The sequence below is a fragment of the Amyelois transitella genome, chromosome 29, assembly GCF_032362555.1.
Source record: "Amyelois transitella isolate CPQ chromosome 29, ilAmyTran1.1, whole genome shotgun sequence".
Lineage (NCBI taxonomy): Eukaryota > Metazoa > Arthropoda > Insecta > Lepidoptera > Pyralidae > Amyelois > Amyelois transitella.
Window position 1 is genome coordinate 1935899 of NC_083532.1, and position 23129 is coordinate 1959027.

Below are 23129 nucleotides of genomic sequence, written 5' to 3' on the forward strand. Positions count from 1 at the left end.
ATGGAATCGGAGATTAACAAAATGCAAACGAAAATGCCGTCAAAAAATTTTTCTATCGAATCGATAGTCGGTTTGAACGATAGACGATCGCCAGATATCGATATCGAGAATACGATATCTCAAGATTACCAAGGGAACGAGCATTTAGAAGATGAGGATATTAAAATTAGGGAGGGGAAAATGGGGTACTATTTTCAACGGAATAGGATGCCGAATTTTCCGTTTTTCATGAGGGTTGGGGAGTTTCAGGAGGACCAGAGGTTGGTCCCTGAAGATCTGAAGAGGGCTAGCCCGGGAAGTGTGAGGAGTGAGGTGGATAGCGACGGGGTGGACGACCGACCGCACGGTAAGTTTGATCAAACAATTCAATTTTTGAGGTTACTAGGATCGTTATAGTGATTTCAAGTTTACTTTGTTGTACCTACTTTGAATTTTGAAAAGAAATATCATAAAAGGTGCTCTAGGGAATGCTCCTGCGAGTACTCACGATTTATGAACAACAATGGGTACCTACGGCGTGAACTCGTCAATTTCCAGAGCCCGCGGCCGTTTTACTGGCTTTTATCGCAAATAATCATAATTACCAAAGAAGAAAAAAAAAACCCGCATTAACAGCAACCTGACAGTCCAACTGAGCTTTACTCAGTTCATCGCAATTTTATAATAATATGGAGCGGCGGGCAGGTTTATGTCGGCTATTATGATGAATATAACAATAATGAACATTAGCGTATTATATTTAGAGTTAATATTTATAAGTTATTTAAAATAACAAGTGTTGATAGTTCAAAAATGTTAAACATGACGTTCGGGAATTTTCGAAACTTTTCCATTCTATTCTTTTTTTTTAGTTTTTTTTTAAATTGCATTTTAGCACAAACAATAGCTATTATAAGGTTTCGCCGGTGACTGTGAGCAGTCTATGTCTATGGTTAAAAAGCCTTCGGTGAGTCGTTGATAAAAAAAAGCGTCGGTGGTTGAATCGGTAAGGTTAAAACGCGGGTGCGCATTGAAGGCACCGGCTTCGAATCCCGGCCATGTCCCAATGACTATTTCCGAAGTTATGAGTACATTAGTTTGATAACTAACCGATGCTCTGAGGGAAAACATCGTGAAGAAACTTCAGGCATCTAGATATTAGGTTCCCCTGCAAAGTGAGCATGCAACCCGGACTAAACGAGTAGCCAGGAAGAATAAGAGTAGTTGACAGCCATTAAGCAAAAACAGGTGAACTTTATGGGCAAAACGGTCGAATTTTTTTTTTAAATTATTTTTTGCATTGTCCAAAAAGTAATAAGTCAAGCATTGTCTGCAAATTTTTTTTGTTAGTTAATTGCCCCTTTAATGATTTCCGATTATTATGATCTCCAAAAAAAAAAAAACCGTAATAAACCGATTTTTTACGTTAAAAGCAAAAGAATATAATAAATAAACAATGCCATTTGAATAGAGAACCCAAATTAGCATTGTCATTGAATAAGTTAATAACGCAAGTAGTTACATTGTAAAATCCGGAAACGGTTCTCTTTTTGAGAACCCGCTTAAAGTAGTAATACTCCTTGTTTAGGAATCGCGATTTTCCGGTTATACCTACTAGGAATTTTGTGTGTTACTTAGTAAATAATTTTTTGGTTCTTGTTAAGTTTTGGTTGAAGGTACCTATATAAAACGTTATTTTAGATTTAACTAGTGCTTGGTATGTAAGTAACAATCGATAACGATGTTTTAATTGAAATTTTATGTAATTTAAACGTTCCCTCATTTCTGCTGTTGGTTGCCGTCTTACCTGACTGAACAGGCATAGCATAAGGCATAACATTTAATGGATGCTTCTCAGATTGGTGTGACCTAGTAGCTGGTGTCCCGCAGGGTTCCGGATTTCCAATTTATATACCTACATATAGTCACGTCCGTAGCCCATATGAGGGGTAGACAGAGCCAACAGTATTAAAAAGATTGAGATAAACAAATTTTTTATTATAATAATATACAATTAAATATTCTGTGAATATTTTAAGCGTCTACCGTTTTTATTATAGCATTAATATTGTAGCATAATTATTGTATATCTATTATTAATAATTGTAATATATATATGTGGGTTGTGAACGTTTTTTTTATATAAGTTATTCGTTATTTTTAGTTATTGCTAGCACTGGCAACTTTATTTTAGAATAAAAAATGACGTTAGATGTCAAAGAGTGTCAATAGAAAATTGAAGTTTGTAAGATGTATAAGTCTATTATAAAAACCGAAATAAGATATTTGGTTTTACTTAATCTAACTGAGTAATTTTTTTTTTTTTTTTTTTTTTTGGGACAATAATCCCACATATATATATATTTTAATTTTTAGTATTCCTTGTCGGTGACAAAAATACATAATTAAAAAAAAATCATCTTTCTAGCTATCTTTGTTTGTTTATGTGATACAGCCTGGTGACTGACAGACGGACAAACAGACAGCGAAGACTTAGTTACTTAATAGGATTCCGCTTTTACCTTTTAGGTACTAAACCTAAAAAAAAATATAATGTATGTATTCAAAAATATGTAGAAACGTGAATATAATAAAAAATAATTTAAGTAACAAACGCGATGTTACGGAACCCTTCGTGCGCGAGTCCGACTCGTACTTAGCCAGTTTTTTATTTAGTTATATTCCAAAATTTTTTTTTATCCGAGAAGTAACTAGGAACCTACTTAATATGTTTTTTTTTTTAATTTTAAATACACATAGGAACGTGGTTTTGGACAATATACCTAAATGTGAGTCATTTAAATATAATGAAATAAGTTATATGTGTTTTCCTGAAAGAATTCATCTGCCTGCCTGTCTAAATGATGAAAGATTTACCTACAGCCAAGTAGGGTTAAGTAGGTAGACCTATTGTTAATTAATCGCTCTCAAAAATGCTTAAGTTATCTGTAACTACTAGCCTTCATTCCCTTTATTTCGTATTTATTTTCAGATGAAAATGATTGATACATTTCAGATATTTCCAGAACTTAAACGCACGCCATTTCTTCTCAGTCTTTAATTTGACTTCAAGCAAACTTGACTAGATTTTTCGGCCATGTGGTTAACCTACACTAAGGCGGGCAGTTCTAAAGCTTCTCCGCATTGTTAATTTTAGGGCGCTTTTCCTGTTGTGCTTTTTTTGCATGCATCCTTACGCGCTCTTTGCCACACGCAGGACAAAGATTTTAGTTCCGTGGTTGAAATGAAATGAAATATTCTTTATTTACTAGAAACATGGTACAAATGGGTGTGAGAAATATATGTGATCTTACATGTTCCGCCAGAAGTATGGCATGTAAATATTGTTTTGTAATAGCATTGCGTTACTTTTAAAATTAATAATTTTAATATTAATAATTATACTGTTTCTTAAATTTATTAATTGGCAAAGACTTGTATGAGTCCGGTAGCTTATTATACCTATATTTTAATGCACATGCAATATGAATTCCTTCTAAATCGTAAATTGGTGCTGGGAACCACTAAATTAAATTTGCGCCTGTTCGATCGTTGTATTTGATCATCAAGTTTATCAAATAAGTCATGATATTTTTTTACAAAAAATGCAGATTCAAATCTATATAGTGAATGGACAGTTAGAATTCGAAGTTCGTTGAACAATGGTACACATGTGTCACGATATCCCAGGCCACAGATTGCACGAATACTTTTTTTTGTGCTATGAATGCTCTATCGGAATAGACAGAGTTTCCCCTTAAAGTCATGCCGTATCTCAGTATTGAATGTAAGAGTACATAGCCATAGTATGTTAAAAGTGCAGCTTTTTGAGATACGGTTTTTTTAGCCTCCAAAGTGCATACACAAATTTGCTAATTTTTTTTTATAAGGATCGAAATGTGTTCTTTCCAGTTACAATGCGAATCCAAAGTGATACCCAAGAATTTAGTTGTCGTTACTTCTTGGATTGTGTTATTATTGTATATATATAATTTAAGTGGTATTGCTTGGTGAGGTAGGAATTGCATAAATTGTGTTTTGGATAAACTAATTTTTAAGTAATTATTAGTCAACCAAATTATTATATCATTAAGGGCGCTATTAATGTCATACTTATTCAAAATTATCATTTTTATTGTTTTTAATTATTATTGTTGTGTCGTCAGCGATATATACCAAATTTATATATACCAAAAATAATGGTCCCAGTATACTGCCTTGGGGAACACCAAATAAATTTTCTTGGTATGATGATTGATATTTAGTTTGATACAATTCATCTTGCCCTGTAGTTTGAACGCACTGTAGGCGTGCTTTGAGGTAACTTGTAAACCACGTTAGCACTACGCCTCTTGCACTACAAGCATCCAATATTTTAAAAGTATGTTTCTGTCTTTTCTCTGTTGTAACAGCTGTTTGTTATTATAGAATTGAGATTCAAATAGTGACAGGCTGCTAGCCCATCGCCTAAACTATGAATCCAAAGTTTATAAATTAATAAGCCTAAGTCGGTTTATAAAACATCCATGGGAAACAGATGGAGTAGTCCTATTCTTTTCTATTTGTGCCTGGAACCACACGACACCTTTACACCTTCCAACTACTTATTACGCGTAAGATTAGAAGTGGCCAAAAAGTCAGAGGAAGTACCGTTTAACATTGGGTTATCAACAAAAGAGCCCTTCACGGTTTGATTTTGACAAATGATTCTTGATTTAACTTAAACAGTAGCTGTGTATTACCAAATATTTACTTCTGTATGTGTTCCATTTAAGTATGCCAAGACAATGTAAGCACCATAGACAATAGACTGCGACAATAAGCCTGTTGCCATTGTCCCACGTCACGGCGACAAAGTTCTTTTTGCTCAATTATAGCGTGGTTCTTTTTGGTAATGTAACTGAATCAGAAATTTCTCTTTTACGATTCATTATTTGTTAATTGGTCATACAATCACCACATTTTTTGTAACTGCATTGTGTTTCTCAGAAGTTGTAATAATATGGTTGGTTGGTGAATCATTTTGCATACATACATACATACGTACTATAATCACACAGACACACACACACACAAGGTAGACATAACAGTCTTAAAAAAATATACTTATAAATATGTACGGGACAAATTATACAGATTGAGTTAGCCTTAAAGTAAGGTCGAGACTTGTGTTACGAGATACTAACTCAACGATACTACCCAAGTAACAATTAGGCGCTAAAGTAAGATTTATAATAAGTCTATAAAAGCGCTAACTAGATTCTAAAGTGGTTTATGGGTGTAACAAATTAGTGTTAGAGCGCGCTCTAACCCTACTTTACCCCCGAATTGGGCACAATTTTTATATTACTTAAGGTTGTATAATGACGGTATACAAGAGTTATGGTAATTGGCTAAGAGGTACAATTAGTGCTATAAGAAAGTTATTATAGCGGTAACAGGATCTCTTAGCGATACAAGAGGGGTAAATAAGCGTCAACTGACTCCTTAAGCGGTACAGTAGAGATACAAAGGCGTTAATTATATTTTCAAGCGCTAAAAGGGAGGTAAATAGGTGTTTTGTAACGGTCTGAACGCTATTCAAGATAATTAAACTAATTTTGTGATCTAATAATAAATAATTTTATTTTCAATGACTATAAGTTTACGACTAATGATTTTTATATTAAACAAAAAAAAGTGATATTGTGTGGTGAGAAAGGAAGCATATTTTTGCTGCGAAGGGAAGTACACTGTGAATATGTTACATATTTATTGGCAAATAATTCGAGCGCCCGATGTATGTTGTCTATTTACTGAAAACTTTTCCACGTATTTACAACAATTTTTGTTTATTTTGGTTGCGACGCCATTGTCAAAAACAAGTAGTCAATATAAGAAATACAGTAGTGACCTTAAGCGCTATTACTTTACCTTTAGTCACAAAAAAGTAACAATAGACGCTATAGGATCTGTTATAGCGAAAAATTATACTCCTATTTGACTTAAGGTAATGCAAGAGAGTTTTGTATAACTTCAAGCATTTGGTTCTATATAAGATTAAATAAACACTATTGTAAGGCTGGTAGCGCTTATTAACGCTATTGTGCAACTTTAGGTTCTTGTAAAGAGTTTATTATCACCTGCATAGCACTTTTGGAGGTAGTAGCTAATTCTTATTCTTATTTAGATCTTAGAGTTCTAAGATTCACTTAAAGCTATAACACAAAATGCTGTGCATGTACAACAGTGTTGAGATTTGCCATAATACATCCATAACCTTTAAGCTCGCCTAATTGTCGCACTTGTAACTCTGTATTATAAGTAGAAGTGATATACGTTACTTGGTACGCCACTTTATCGCCAATAGTCATAAGTGTTGCTACTGTAATGCCTTTGTAGCCCACTAAGTAACAAAATAAGCTCTAATCGTCGCCTAAATGTTTGTTGGGTATATTTTATAATAAATACTTATATAGATAAACATCCAAGACCCAGGCCAATCAGAAAAAGTTCTTTTCTCATCATTCCCTGGCCGGGATTCGAACCCGGGACCTCCGGTGTCACAGACAAGCGTACTACCGCTGCGCCACAGAGGCCGTAAAGACTGAAAAGACGACTGACGTCTTGAAAAGACTGAAAGGCCATGTTCCGCTGTTTGGCTTCATGATAGTTACCTAATGATGAATCATTTTGACTTATACTTTTATAATGTTGTCCGACTTGCTTATCATAACTATTTTTATATTCTCTCCTTAACTCCTCATTATTGCATTCTACATTACAAAAATACATCTTTCCACGCACGAGTAGGCAGAGACCACATCTTCCACTTGCCACGATCCCTTCATACTTCTTTCGCTACATCCACATTCATAACTCTCTTCATGCAAGCTCGTCGGTTTCGGGTACTCTTGACCTGACCTTTTTCTAGAAAGACTTCATTATTTCATTCTCAGCCGACATTTAATATTCTTATAAAAATATTCGAAAATGTTTTTACACCCATATCAGCCAAAAGTATTTCTAATTCACTCGTAATTGTTTTATTTAGTTGTCTCCTACAACTTCACAAAATATGGCCCTAATTTATTTTATCTTAGACGTTTATTTAAATAAGTCTTCTTCTCCCTCCTGATTTTAGTCTCGGTTGCATCCTCACAACTCTTGAGCCCGAGGTATGCCTTTGACCATGCACAGAATTGTTAGTAGTACCTACAGTCAACATAAAGTTGCAAGGAACGGGACAATAGTGGCTTTCCCGTGAATTTGGGTATGTTGATATGATGCTCACCGTACTACATACAATAGGTAGACCTCTTCATCAAGCAGAATGTTTAGTAACAGAGTATTAATATTGTTCCCGGCCATAACGCGCCATGATGCGAACTGCGAAGTCCGCTATTAAATCTGAATGAGGACTGATTAAAATGTAAAGGCAGGGATCCACTGGGAGCTACTTATTTAGAATATTATGCAACTTTCGTTACCCGCATTTGCCTGTAAATAAGCTTAGTCAGCCTGTTGGGCACAGTCTTGTTTTCGACTTTAAACTACAGGTTACATCATTGGTTAGGTCTTTTTGAAGAAAAAACTTTTTTAATTAGGCAGAAAGAACAAAGAAAGCAAGTAATTATATATATCATATAATTTTACTAGGCTAGGATGTTTATACAAACATACATATGGTCACGTCTATATCCCTTGCGGGGTAGACAGAGTCAACAGTCTTGAAAAGACTGAATGGCCACGTTCAGCTATGTTTGATTATTTATTTTATTATTTAGGATGTTTATCTCTAAAAGTATCTTTTTTTACTTTCGATTATGGTGTTAGCTCAATCTGCGTGTCCTCTCATACCCACGCATACACACACAATCTCGTCTATATCAATATAAATAGAATGAAAAATATCTTCGAATTATCAAACAAGGTAATTTTCACATCAGAACATTAGAAAGGTTGATTTGTGATACGATTTTAAGCAAATAGAACTAGGTATAAGTATTAAATCAATATTTTTTTAAATAAATGTCAAGAAAGATTAAGTTCCTGTACCTACCTATTATAGCCAGATGATTTTGCAAAAACATACCTATGATCCATAACACTATAATAAATTCAGTATAATTGGCTATAAACTAACATTTGCAAAGACTATTGGAACCATTAAAAATATTTATTGGGAAATAAAAATACATTATAATATTATGTGTGTAGTTACTTATTGGTCATAAAATAATAAGTAAGTATCAAGTGATAATATTTTTTTTAACTTACTTTTTTATTTATTTTAAGGCGAACAAACAATATTTCAATATAAAATGTCTTAATACATATAGCAAAGTTACATTCAAGATTCAAGATTCATTTATTTATAAAACATGTTACATTACATACATGTATTGCAGATGAAGAAGCATATTGTTGTGACTGAACATGTTTGGCCATACGGCATACATTATTGGTTGAAAACCAACAAATTAGTGCGCACAGCATACTTAAAAACTTACTCGTTATACTTATATTAAATTAACATCAATTTTTAGGCATATGAAGGGTAAATCTATTTATACCTAATTGAATTAATTATTATTTAATGATCTTAAGAGGTAGATAAAAATAAAAATCAGGAAATTATATAGAAATATAATTGTACTAGGGGAAGTACGTCCAAAATGACGTATACCTACGGACAAAACGACACATTAGTGATATTTGAAAACCTGCACGGTATAAACTGTCAAAAGTTAGCCAATCAAGAAGCACCTACACCGGAAATATACCATTCGAGTTTTGAGAGCCGTTTAAAATACAGAACGGAAGCCATGTTGACATTTGTTTTTTGAGGTTGGAAAGAAATTTGATAGTGGTCATTTGTTTTTTATTTTTTGATAAGTTTTCTTTTGTTATTGTACTGTCCTATAATTTTATATTTCGAAGCAATTTGTGTTTGAGGTGATCGCGTTGAATTTAAAACATTATTGTCACTGCAACAAGATTATTTTTCGAATTGTAATATTTTTTGAGGCTATGTACAAAATGACATACAACCACTATGGACAAAACGACATAATGTGTCATTTTGTCCGTAGAGACGGTGGTAAGAGAGTTAATGTCATTTCTCCAGTGCCCAGTGGTAAATTTGTAAGTGACAGGGTAAAAGAAAGCCAAAGAAACGAACGACGACATTCAAACTTACGTCATCACCCAATTAGGTAGAATTAAAATACAAACGAGAGAATGCATCTGAAAAACCAACTCGTAAAAGGAAACAAGCAGTTACTAAGTCTCTTTACATTGATGATGACTCAAATGAAGAGCGCTCTGATCAAGAAGACGAAGAAGATGATTGTGCTTGTATTTACTGCAACGATCTCTACTCACGTTCAAAGCCTGGTGAGGGGTGGTTGAGGTGCAGGCGGTGCAGTCGTTGGGTTCACGCAGCCTGTGCTGATTTGCCAAAGCGTACCAAAAATTTTGTTTGCGAATTGTGCAATTAATTTTTACTGTTGTCTCTTATTTTATAATTTTTTTATGTTGATGGCTGTGTATGTCATTTAGTCCATACGACTCGTGTCGTTTTGTCCATACGGTATGGACAAAACGGATTTTTCTTGATCTTCATTTAATACTAAATATTTTTGTAAGTGTTGATTTTTCTGACAAAATCTATATGATTCCTGTTAACCAATTAATATAAGCAAAGTTGTAAGTAAAAAATATGTTCCTATTATGAATAATATTAAAGTTATTTATGATTGATAAAACGATATGTCATTTTGGACGTACTTCCCCTACTACCAACAAAAAGCGACCAATTTAGCGCCACCTACAAAAGAATACAGGTTTTGCGCAAATCCCACGGAAACTTTAGTTATTCTATGGTCACTTGAATAAATGAATATTATTATTATATTCTAGGGATGAACGGCCTTAGTCCTTCTGTGATAATACGTGATATTTCAAGAAGATTAATTCAGTAGATAGCCCGTGAAGGGGTAACAAACAAACAAACATAATTAGAAAAGGTAATTAACAAACAAAAAAAAACAATCTCGCTTTCGCTCTGGAATAGGGAAATAATACCTAAGAATATCATCTTCAATATCATTAACTTATATTTTCGTTATCTTTAAATAACTTCCCTTTAACCGAACTTAAATAAAATATGTTATAGAAAATTAAATCACTTTGTAACTTCTTTTTCTAATAAGAAAGAGAATAAAAAAAAAACAATAAAACCCAGGTCTCAGTGTGTCACAAACTTAATTATGTCTAACGAAATGAGCTCATAACAGAATGCTCAGAGGAAATTCTCGTGAGTGAAAGAGACGGCTAATGGCCACGCCCTGGGTGGGGGGAATGGGAACGCCGTTACGATTGGTCGATGCATTATGGATTTTTAGTACGAGGATAGGTGTGCAGTGAAAACAAACTGTCACCTTTTCTATCGGCCAGTTCTTTCTTGGTTCTCTTTTTAATAGCTCGTCCATCAAAGGTATCTCTACGGCCAGTGCTTTTTAAAGCGTTATTTTTTTTTAAGCCAGTGTTTTGTTAAAGTTCCTTTTTTTTAACGATGGTCAAATTGAATTATTACGAGATGTCTCCTAAGATTGTTGATATTCACGACCCGTTTGCTCGGGATGTCTTCTCTAAGACAAAAGGATATCATGAACGTGGTACCCCGCCACCTTCACCAATCAAAGGTACGTAAGTCACTTGATAATTAATAAATTAATTAAAAAAAATTGTTGTCTCTAATCGATTTAACTAATCTCCTTTATAGAAGTCGTGTGACAAGTTATTAATATAATTGATGTGTTCAAAAACTTTTACTAATTACACGTGTGTAATTTAGCCTAAATTAGATGATAGTATTTTTTTTTAGTTAGGTTAGGTTAATACCATAACGCATCAAAACAAATTTTAGATTCCTAAGTACATTATCTGTAATATTTAATAATAATTTACCTAACCTAACTATGTAAACTTACCTATATTTAAATCCAAAAGTTTATTACATATAAGTAAGTACCAATTTTATATGTCTTGCATAAAATAGATTAAAAAAAATATTTTATTTATTTAAATACGTATCTGACAATGTCTGTCATCTGTCAATATCTGACATTGGATTTATTTAATGACATGCAAATAGAACGATAAAATTTTATTGTTTATCTTACTACTTGCCTAATCAGATAATCTACCCTTACCTATAGCAGAATGACAATCTGCATTGACATAACACTATGATCGGAAGGTAGGTTTACATGTTTTTTTCAATAGGTACATTCCAAAACAACATTTTATGTGCCGTGTGGTACATGGGAAAGTGACATGAAGCGGTCCTATTTTTTCCTAATGGTATTAGGAACCAAACGGCACGTGATAGTTCTAACCTATAATCTTAAAAGTCTGTTGAAAAAACATTTTAAAAATAATTTATAAAAAAGCATGACTGATTTGGACAATGCGTACCTACCCCATAAACAGCTGGGTCTAGAAACTAGAAAAATGTTGCTTCTTTATAATGGTTACATGTTCAACCATTTATTTTTTTGACAGCTCATGTTGTGTTGTTTATAAAGTTACCGATGCGATTCTTCACGACAATCTATCTAACACCTTATCGATTTATAATATATTTTTGTTTGCCAAACATATTTAAAATTTAAAGTGTTAATATTATTTACCATTAATTCAAAAAAAATCTTTTTATGAATTTTAGCATGAATGTTTAAATTGAGTTTTTTAGAGAATAAAATCAATTCCACAATTGACAGTAGGTAGGTAATAGCATGGTATTTAGCCTTTATAAAGCTCATTCTACTACCTATTACTTTTTCTCATTAATTCATATAACCACGTCTTTATTCCTTGCGGGGTAGACAGAGCCAGCAGTCTTGACAGATCACGTTTATGCAGCCGTAAGGCTTAATGATAGAATTGAGATTCAAATAGTAACAGGTTGCTAGCCCATCGCCTAAGTATAAGAAGAATCCCAGGTTTATAAGCCTATCTCTTAGTCGCCTTTAACGTCACCCATGGGAAAGATATGAAGCGGTTCTTTTTATATTGATGTTGGGAGCCACATGGCACAATTACTTACTTTTTCTACAGTTTAAAAATCGAACAACTTTAACAAATTACCTAAAGACCTCAAATTTGTAACGCGTCCGTCAAAACTATTCAAACAAGTAAGTACCTACACAATTTCAGAGGTTAGATACAAAAAAAAAATACTTTTATCCCATAGAATTTAAGATCTAACGACAGCAATACTTTAATGACTTATTATTTAAAGAAAGAGTACTTACATAATGACGGGAAAAAAACACATGAACAAACCAATTACGAATTCAACAATCGCTTTGAAAAATGCCGACGTGTTTTGTGGTACCAACTTAACACTAAAACTGTTTTGTTTTGTGTGAAATCGACATATTTTTTTTGTTCCTTTTTATCATGCCGACTATATCGTAAAAAATAAAACGTAGCAAAAAGGTAAATGACGTTGTAGTAAAAAATTCACTTGTTAAAATTTCACTGAAAATGTTAACGGAATTTTAATGAACGTTTCCAATTTATCGAAACCAATTTTGAAGTCTAAGATAGATTTAACCGATTATACTCCGAAATCGAAGTAATAAATTCCACCGAATTAAGTAATCAAACGATTAAAGCAGATGTTAGTAAGCCAAGCGAGAATGTATTGTCTATGGCACGCACGGAAAAGGTAAAATGTCACCGCGTGGGTGTTCCCGCCACAATTTGACAGCGTGCCATTTTTAAACGAGCAATTGCGAACGGGGGTCGAGGTAATAGGTTAAACTCCTGTCAATTGGGCTTAAACTGATTGTATTTTTATTGCCTTAGGGTCCCCCCGTAGAGATATTTATCTTCATTACACCGTTGCTGACTAGTAGATACAGATTTTATTATGAAGCGTAGGGGAGAGGGATGACACCGTATAATTGCTTTTGTATTGGATAAATTGCTTGGCAAATGTTTTGCTTCGCAGATTGTTTAATTCCTTTGAGATGGGGTTGGTTTATTTTGTACTTGTCACTTTAAGTCTGGAGAATAATATCTCAATTTTCAATCTTTATTGTCACTAGGTTAGTCTAAACTCACTTCAAGTAGAGTTCAAAAGTTTTAGATGCTTAGTAAAAGTATTTCATATGTTATTAACATAATGTGTTCAAAAGTGATTTATATTTCATTCCAACGTCATAATACCTAAATAGCAAGTTCCAAAAGGTTTCCTTCCTTTCACTAAGTAACCTAACAACTCGCAACACCAAAATAACGCTAAACAAAATAATATCCGTAACAAATAAAACTGATAGCGTTCTAATTTCAAATCGGCTATCACTGGCCAGTAACACAATGCTGCCGGCTCTATTAGGGAGGTCATAGACAATGGTATTAAGGGTCCGAGCACACGCGCCGCGAGGGTGGTGGATTTCGATAATCAATGGTAATGTATTGCAATCGCTTTGTGACTATTACAAGGGCCGTTTGGCTATTTGGCACGGCGCAAATTGGCCAGTATCGATTAATTAAACTGTAATTGGTTTATGTTGCGGATTAATACGGCTATTAAGTTTTCTTTCCATTATAATGTTTTTCATGGAAATATAAATATTATGAATGTACATATATTCAAGAAGTATAGGGTTAGTGTAAAGCAAATGAAGAAACACATATAAAAAAAATTAATAACAAATATTTTTTTATTTGAAATATCTTAAAGGTATCCAATCAAAAGTTATCACACATGAAGGCCAACAAGTGAATGACTAATGCCGGCGAAGGCAAACAGTTTTATCGAATATTTGCACATTATATTTATAGCACGAGTGCTATATATAATATGGTAGTCAATACAGTATGTGTTAATAAGTCGAAAACATGATGTTCATCATCAGCATTGCCAATTACGATTCGAGAAATCCAAACCTATTATTGTTTGTTAAACATTACTTTTATGGATTTTATTAGTGTGAGACTTTATTATGAAATGTAATATTATGATAATATGCCACTTAAAAAACCGTAATAAGCTGTATAAAAATAATAGGTATACGTAATCTAAACTATTTGCCCATTTTGTATAAATTAATAATAGGTATTTTTAAATTTCAAAATCTTTATTACCATAAACTCACAGTTCAGGGAATATAATTAAATAGACAGCTGTCAACACAATAAATAATTTCTCGCAATGGGTTATGAACCTTGAACTTCGGAGACGCGATTCTCCACCAAAATTGTGAATGGTAGGAGAAAATATTTTCAAAATTTTTCCTCCAAATTCGACGTTTGCATTTCAAAGAAGCATTTCGTAATGTCGTCTTTGTCTCGAAACTCGTCAATGAGAAAAACCAACAACACTTGAAAGAGTCATGATTTGAGAGGCCACGACATACTCATACTTGTGTGACTTCATGCCTAAACTGACTGTATTTAAACAGCCTATATGTTTATGCTAAAGCAATTAATTTAAATCATTAACATTTCTTTAAATATTAAATTCTAAATTTAGAAATAAAACGGTTGCACTACAAAGCGGTTAAAATTTCAACAAAAAAAAAATAACACCGGTAGCTGGCCGAAAAGCGAAACATATCTTATACATTTAAAATTCAAACGCCGGAAGAGGCGGAAGCTTTGTTTCCTTTTACAAAAATGTTTAGCACACGCCACGACTCAGCTGGTGACCATAGACACGATTTAGAAAAAAGTTTGTTATACAACAAACTCGAAAGGAAGGCGGGCTAGACGATTGCAAATTGATTCCTAAGTGTTCCGTCGCCACCCAGCATGGGAACCAATTGAACCAAGTCAAGTGTCTCAGACGCCGTATGCAAAAAATATAAATGCTCTCATGCAATAAATTTCGCTCAACCACCACTCCATGATATGGTGAAATGAGTTTCTGCGAGATCATGTGTGTTTATTAAAGTATGGACAGGAGACACTTTAGTTTTTATCTTTATTGGGCTTTCAAGATTTATCTTCTAACTTTCATAGACCGAAACTTGGTAGCAACTACGTTCAATAAATGGTAATTATCACATAACATACCATTTACTGTTCTAGTGATTTGCACCCGTTCTTGTACATTAGTCAGAATTAACATAGCATTCGTAACGAGTCTCTTCGAAACAGGAAACCGAATCGAACGTCTTAATCACGCCGCCATTACCATAGACAATGGAAGTGACTCGAAAGTGTTCATACTTTTTAACTGCCAGTGTCAATAACGTTCCTTTTTAAATTTAGAACCACTTCAGCGACTAATCAGATTTGTAAAGCTGGCCGTTTTGGTGTTGCCGCCTTTTTCAAATTGAGCGGCGATTCACTGAGCTTCGGTATTCTTTGTGGTGAGGGTTATAATGAAAACACAGATAAAAAACTTACACATGGCATGGGAAAATATTTAATTAGACAATAGCTTATTTGTGTTTGTCTTGTGTTAATGTATTCCTTTTGAAAGGTTGGGTGCGTGCAATTAGCACCTCGCGGCTACTGGTCGCTGCCTTTCCATTTTTTTTTCTTTTATGATAAGTCAATCTCAGATTCACGAAATAATTAGTCGTTTAAAAATCGATTGAATCATCTTTCTCTCTTCATGTTTATTTTTTTTTTTACTAATGTGCAAATAAATTACATGAATTTGAAAAGTCTCACAGTTGTATCTAAATTGCTGTTAACCATACCTTTAATTGTCTATGCAAAATTAGACTGAAACTTTCAAATATACCGAATTAAATATAAACCTACGCATCAGCTGTGATAGTCTTAACTTTCATTTTATTAATATAAATATGGGTAGATTTTTTTTATGAAGGAAATTTAACTAATGTTTGGCATGTGGTACTTAGATGTCTAGACGAAGCCGTAATTAAGATAAAGCAAAGCCACCGGCAGCGTGCTACTTACAACCCTTTGAGATGCTTTTATGTTAAGATAAGTGATAATCGCTATTATTTGAGCTAATTTTAGTTAATGATCTCTGTTTAAAGTTCAGATACTTTCAGTATTTCACTGAATACTTCACGCGTCGTTCTGTTTGCGTGAATAGTCTGTCATATTGCGCTGGGACTCAATGCAATACAATAACTTGTTATTGCTATACAATAAATAAGAAAAAAAATCACAATTATCTATTAAAAACTAAATGTTTCAATTAACTTTGGATTCCTCTTGTCGGCTATCTACTTGTCACTATTCGAAACTCAATTCCATTATGATGTGGTTCAAGTCTTTTCGAGACTGTCAGGTCTGTCCCCAGCAAGGGAATTAGACATGACTATAATGTATAAGTCCTATGTTTTAATTAATTTTTATGTTTTCTTTGTTCACAGAGTCGTTGAGTCCTCAATCTGAGCAGATGACCAACACTGGATCCGTTCCCGACCCAAACATAAGGTAGATAATTATTAAATATGTAAAAGTCTCTGACTTCTTATTATCGGTTATTTTATTAAATATTGAGATTGCACGGACTCGACATAGATGGAGAGCTAGCTTTTGCCTAGAAATAAGTACTTACTCGTAATTATGTTATTATCTCGGGCTCTGAATGGCAATTTTTTGTAAAATTGAGACGTAGGTACAAGTAGGTACTTACTATTTAGTTGTTAACAATTTTGAAAATCAAAATTTGTTGTAATAATAATCAATTAAATGAAAATTATAAATATTTATTGGACTAAGTATATCAACTATCTCATTCCATATCAATCTTTTGAAAATTTTCGTAATGTGATAACCTAATGTCCAAAATATTTATTCAATATTTTATTTGCTATTTCAATACAGCTCAGGAATGCCTGTTTAATGGCAACCCTACCAAGGGGTCCAAATCTAAATAATATATTTTTAAATTAGGTATTAGGATTTATTATTAGTATCTACTATAAATACTTGAGTTGAGTCCAAGGAATATTAATTTTATTTATGTTTTCCAGAAGGTACCGTACAGCCTTCACGCGGGAGCAGCTCGCGCGGCTCGAGAAAGAGTTCATGAAGGAGAACTACGTATCCAGGCCGCGCAGGTGCGAGCTGGCGGCCCAGCTGCAGCTTCCGGAGTCCACTATTAAGGTAATTTTTTTTTAATTTTCAACATTGGAAACAAGGTATCACTTATTGACGTCACATCACTCAAATCTAGTGATAACTACTAGCGCTTCCAAAGCGCATGTGTAGAAGAAGCGACGGAACAAAATATAGCTTTATTTACTTATATCCCTGTAAATTATATCTGCGTGCATGCAATCACGTCTATATCCCTTGTGGGGTAAACAGAGCCAACAGTCTTGAAAATATTGATAGGCCACGTTCAGCTGTTTGGCTTACTGATAGAATTGAGATTCATATAAAGTGACAGGTTGCTAGTATTACTGTTATTGGAGTATCAGTCTTCCAGACTTGGACTTTTTGGCTCTGACTATCCCGCAAGGAATAAAGACGATTATATGTATGTAAATAGGCTACTGCCAAGTATTGCGATGGTGACGAAACTGCATTCATGTCACAACATAACCTAAAAACATTTATAACGAACGTCCTACACGCTGAAACCGCTATTTTAGCGGACAACCCGATAGGGAACTCAGTTTCTTCATTTATCCATCCACCCACATCGTGACCCAAAAAAAATGGCCTCCATACAATTATAACGTAGCAAAGTGTTTTCGTAATATGACCATCAGTTGAGTTGACATGATGATATGTCTCTCAAATTAACACTGGCTGAAAACAACAGAAAAAAAACATCGTTTATACCATAGAGTTTTATATTTATTCTCAGTTTCGTGAAGCTATTGAGAAGAAAGAGCGAGAATACGGTATAATGGACGGAATAAAACGAGATAGCTATACCTCGATGTAGGTCTTCATTGTTGACTCGCTAAATCAATTTTACGATCCCGCGGTATGATGCTTCAATTAGATATACAATAATTTCCATCACGAATGCTTTATGGCTGACCGCTAATTCGCAAGAATCACGCGACAAATGTGTGAAACGGCGAAACAAAGAGCCTGTTCAAAGAATGTGTTCCAATTTTGAAAACGACTAGTCAATTATGTGTAGATGATAAAGAGGAATAATAACTGTTACAGATCTAAATGTAATCAATTTGTGTATTGCCAAGATTTAAATATCGAAATAGACTACTGCGGCGCTAAAGAAAAGGTTATATTTACAACAAAAAAAAAAACAAAAATAAATAAGGAACACCTAAGCCAATTTAAATTCTTGATTCGCGCGCCAGCTGTCCGGTCATAATCTCAATTATCACTTCGAATTAAAAAAGAAAACCAACGGCACAGATAAAAAACGACACGTGTTTTTATGGCCCCATTCGAATTTTACATTCACGCTAATTTGTCGACGTATTAATAAAGGGTACCGACCGAATTATTCAGTAGCTATAGAATGCTAATTAACATTAATTCCCAAAGAACGGACGCTCTCAACGTTGTTGTGGCGGCCATCATTAGTGTGCAAGTGCATGAAAACACTTCATCGGGTGTCTATTGACTCCAGGGCTGACAAAACTTATATCGAAATAGATAAATCCATTGAATCTGCATTTGGTTTGGTCAATATGGTAGCTTTGTGTATTTATAACAACTTGTTTGAAAACTATTAGAAAACAATCTAGCGTGATCGTAATCTATGTCAAAATGACAGCTTTATACATTCTAGGGCACTATACTGAATAAAAGGCACAGATCACAGAACATTCTTATACTATTATGGGGTCATTTTATTACGGAACAAAAAAAAATTCAGTAGCAGCCCTAGCAGCCAGGCATCTGTTTTATAGCGCGATTATACCAATTAAAACTATTAAACCGCCGCTACCATTTGATAAGTAATAAAAAGAGGAATTTTTTCCGTATGTTTGTTTATTGTGATGAACGTTTATAGTAGTCTCAATAAATACGCGATAACATACTAATAAAGTTTTCTAATTCAATATGACAAGGTACCTCATTCGCAGTTTATTAAAATTTTATTAATATACCGTTAACATAGATCAGTTTTATTTAATCTAAATTGAATAAAATAGGAGCTTATAAAAAAGAAAGTTGCGAAAACGGACATGTCTGCATGAAGGCTGTTTCCTTTGCCTCTTCTCAAAACAAAGGTGTTGTCTATGGCGTGAAAGGAAGTCTGAGCGTTTTCCGCGCGAATATTCCCGCCAATTAACACATCATTCGCAACAAAATGGCGGGCTTGAGGGCTTTTTGTTCGAACTTTGTTGCATTTACTTTTCCATTATGCCTTTAACGATTTTAAATGTCTTTAAACGCTCGGTTCTATGTGCTGAATGTTTTACGACAGGCTTCGGTTGAGAAATATACAATTAATTAGCGATGGAGTGCGAAGATTTGGCGAAACTCTATGGCTAGTGACCACCCGCTATTCAGAGGCCGTTTTCTCTCAAGAGAAGTTAAATATCGAATATTATTTAAAGGTGACTAGTCGTCAAAGACTATTTAGTTTAATGACTTTGCAAATTGAAACTAGGTACCTAATAGAAAAACTACCGGTTTTCTCTCTCTCTCTCTTTCTCTTATTGCGTTTTCACATTCATGATTAAATATATATTTCGATTTAAACAGACTTATCTCAGTAGGTAATAAATTTCAAATTGTAAATACAAAAATAATATATACTTAGGTATAATTAAACTCTCCTACATACCTAATGACAATAAATAAATATAAAAATGAACACCTATAATTTATCTAGGAAAAAAAAATTCTCGGAATACATTACTAAATATATTATTATCTTGTCCACAGGTGTGGTTTCAGAACCGCAGAATGAAAGACAAGCGCCAACGTATCGCCGTAGCGTGGCCTTACGCGGCGGTCTACAGCGACCCGGCCTTTGCCGCGTCCATACTTCAAGCGGCAGCTTCCTCGGTGGGGTTACCTTACGGCTACCCCTCCCCGGCCTTAATGCCGCCCTTCCACAACCCCCAGCTATTACCAGCTGGATATCCCTATCCTTATCCAGCGTACCCTAGGTACCCATACATCTCACCCACTCCGCCATCTTCTATCACTTCGGAGTCAAATTTAAGGCCAGCGTGTCCCAATTATAATATTAATGTAGATAAATAAGTTAAAAATACGTTATTATTTCCAGTGTTTTCTTAAGTGTTGTTTTAATTTATGGTGCGTTATTTTTTCTTTATTAAAGAAAAAAATGTAAATAGTATCATATAAGCGTGAATGTTTTAAAAATGAAGGAAACAACTTAATTTTTTTGTCATGCAATATGAATGTGTAAAAATGGTTACATTTATTTTATAAGTCAGATTATTTTTTAAATAAATATGACCATTTTCAATAACTTAAGTTTCCTTTGATTTTTACCAACGAACTTGCATAGGTCTTAAAATACAATAACTCTTTTATGCACCACAAGAAATTAATGCAAATTCACATTCCATAAACTGCAAATATATGTACCTACCTACTGTAAAAAAATATTACAATCTAACTTCATAAACATGTTAGTACGTAAGTACCTATTTGTAAAAAGAAATATTTTAGTTAATTGGTTTGTATCCAACTAAAACTATTTCACTAAGTAATAGTGACTTCAGTTTTATGATCAAAAATAATTTGGTGACGTTATATCCTTGCACTAGTTTGCAGACACACCCAAGGTGTTCAACATAATAACTCCTTTTAATACCAGTGTCCTGGTCCATAGATAAGTGCTTAACTTTTTTTTATGTTTTCAGAGGGGTAACCTAGTCAAATAAGTTGGACCGATGTAAGTTTCGAAATTTGTATTTTTCATTCAACGAAATTAATATATATTATTGGTATTTGTAGTAAAAAATTTAAAGGTAAATAGAAAACAAATTTATTTCGTTCACTGTTGTGCCGACATCTTTACGTCACATGCCATCAGCCAATCACGGCGAAGTATGCTTTTGATCAGACATCCATCTTAACATCGTCTTGCGAGGTTTCCGCTGGGGACTTCGGAGTGATTGGCTGATGGTGTATGTCGTAAAGATGTTGCCACAACGGTAACAAGAAGAACTAATTTATACTATAGGTACAACTAAATTTGTAACATGCATTCTATCAGTAGACTTCTGAAATACTTTAATATGACAAAGATTAAGAAAGAGAAGTCGTAATAATTAATACTTGACACTTTCTTTACAATATTTAGTTGGTGTTGTAAACTAGTTTATAAGAGGTTATATTAATTTCCCGTGGCGTAATTATAAAATTATATGTTGATCACTCGGCAAATTATAATTAGAATAATGTGGCGACAAAAAATAAAGTTATCTATTAGTATTCATAAGTCTATTGAAAAGTGTAAATATATGAGACGATGTTGAGTTAGTTTAGCGTAGTCGCAGGTTTGGCTGATCAAAAGCATGGTTCGCCGTGATTGGCTGATGGCATGTGACGTAGAGATGTCGCCACAACGGTAACAGAAAGAGTATGGTTTGCACTTTTAAGGATGACGCTATTTACGCATTCTCACTCGACCACCGATTCTCTTAATCTCTTTTCTATGTTGTACGTATATGGGTGGGCCAGGAATTAGTTAACATTTTAAAAAATCATTAAAAAAAACTATTATATTTACATCAAAAATTATTTATTTAAGAAATAGCTTATAAAATGGAAATTACTTTTTAAAAATAATATCATTTAAATAGCCACCATCACGGCGTTGGCATTCCTCTAAACGAGCACGAAAATTTTCGAATACTCGCCGTAATAAAGATCGTGGGATCGCTGACATTTCGCCTTTAATTGAAGCAATGTCTTTGGTTTGTGGGTATAGACACGATGTTTTAGATATCCCCAAAGAAAAAAATCGGCTGGCGTTAGGTCAGGGCTCCTAGGTGGCCACGGAATGTCACCTCTTTGGGAAATGAGCTCTTCTGGGAACATTTCTTTGACGACCGGTAGGGATTCATTAGACGTGTGGCAAGTCGCTCCATCTTGCTGAAACCACGTCTGCCGATTGTAGCCGGCAAATTCTTGCAGCTGTGGTGTCAAAAATTCTCTCAGCAGCTTCACATACTCGGAGGAGTTTACTGTGATCGTACAGCCACGAAAATCCTCAAAAAAATAAGGTCCAATGATTCCTGTAGCTGAAATGGCTGCCCATACAGTGACCTTAAGGGAATGAAGAGGCCTTTGTTGTTTAGCCCTGGGATTTTCGCTGCTCCAATATCTGTAATTTTGTTTATTGACGTGCCCATTGAGATGGAAGTGGGCTTCGTCAGAGAACAAGATGTTGTCAAAGTTACGGAAGCGATCCAACATTGTTTCAGCATATTTTTTGCGTAAAATCAAATCATTAGGCTTTAGTTCTTGCACTAATTGAATCTTATATGGATGTAATTTTAAATCACATTTCAAAATGCGGCGTAAAGACGTGCGAGATATGCCTAATTCAGCCGAGCGTTTGCGCGTCGACAAATTTGGATCGCGCCGAACTGAAGCTGAAACTCTGCACGTTCTCATCACTCCGTGAAGTCCGTGGGCCGCCGGTTTGCTTCACATTTAGCGTCGATCCGGTCTCTTCAAAATTGTTTACCCATTTCTTTATTAAAACTGAGCTTGGGCACTCATTTAGGTCGTGTAAATGGAATTCCACGCGAAATAGACGCCGCACAGTGATGAGCGAACCATTGTTTAAATAAAATTGCTTTACGCAAAAAGCACGCTGCGGTCCCGTGAAGCGATCCATGTCAACTAAATTTCCAAGAACTGAGCTAGCTGTTAGACCTCTCCCCGCACCACGCCCCTCTGCTGTTTGCGCGCGAAGTCAAATTCAAATGTAAACAAATTCATGGCCCACCCTGTATATGTTGTGAAACCAAAAGATACGACAACTATTAAAGTGTTGTTGAAACATATAATAATAATTTAATAATATTTTTAATGTCAATTTGAGTTTGAATCTCTTTTTATATCACTTAAGTAGGTACTGATTCTATTTTGCTTGAAGTATATTTCTATGACTTAACTATTCGAAACCAAACTTATGAAAGCATTAAAAATGTATAAATGTGAATGTTTAGAAATGTATTTGTGTTAAAATTTAGAAAACTATATTTTTGTTTTTAATTCATATTTTATAT

At 34.1% G+C, this 23129-nt stretch overlaps 1 protein-coding gene across 1 annotated transcript; it reads left to right on the forward strand.

The window, feature by feature from the left end:
• LOC106135626 (segmentation protein even-skipped-like) lies at nucleotides 1–20118 on the forward strand. Its single transcript, XM_013335980.1, has 4 exons — nucleotides 1–346; nucleotides 16338–16401; nucleotides 16944–17076; nucleotides 19795–20118. The coding sequence occupies exons 1-4, from the start codon at nucleotides 1–3 to the stop codon at nucleotides 20116–20118; spliced, it is 867 nt and encodes a 288-aa protein (XP_013191434.1).
• The last annotated feature ends 3011 nt before the right edge of the window (nucleotides 20119–23129 follow it).

Excerpts from the sequence above, each read along its gene's own strand:
- LOC106135626 (XM_013335980.1), top strand. The coding sequence starts at position 1 with ATGGAATCGGAGATTAACAAAATGCAAACGAAAATGCCGTCAAAAAAT. Across the intron at positions 347-16,337 it reads GGTGGACGACCGACCGCACG|AGTCGTTGAGTCCTCAATCT; the intron begins GTAAGTTTGATC and ends CTTTGTTCACAG. Across the intron at positions 16,402-16,943 it reads GTTCCCGACCCAAACATAAG|AAGGTACCGTACAGCCTTCA; the intron begins GTAGATAATTAT and ends TATGTTTTCCAG.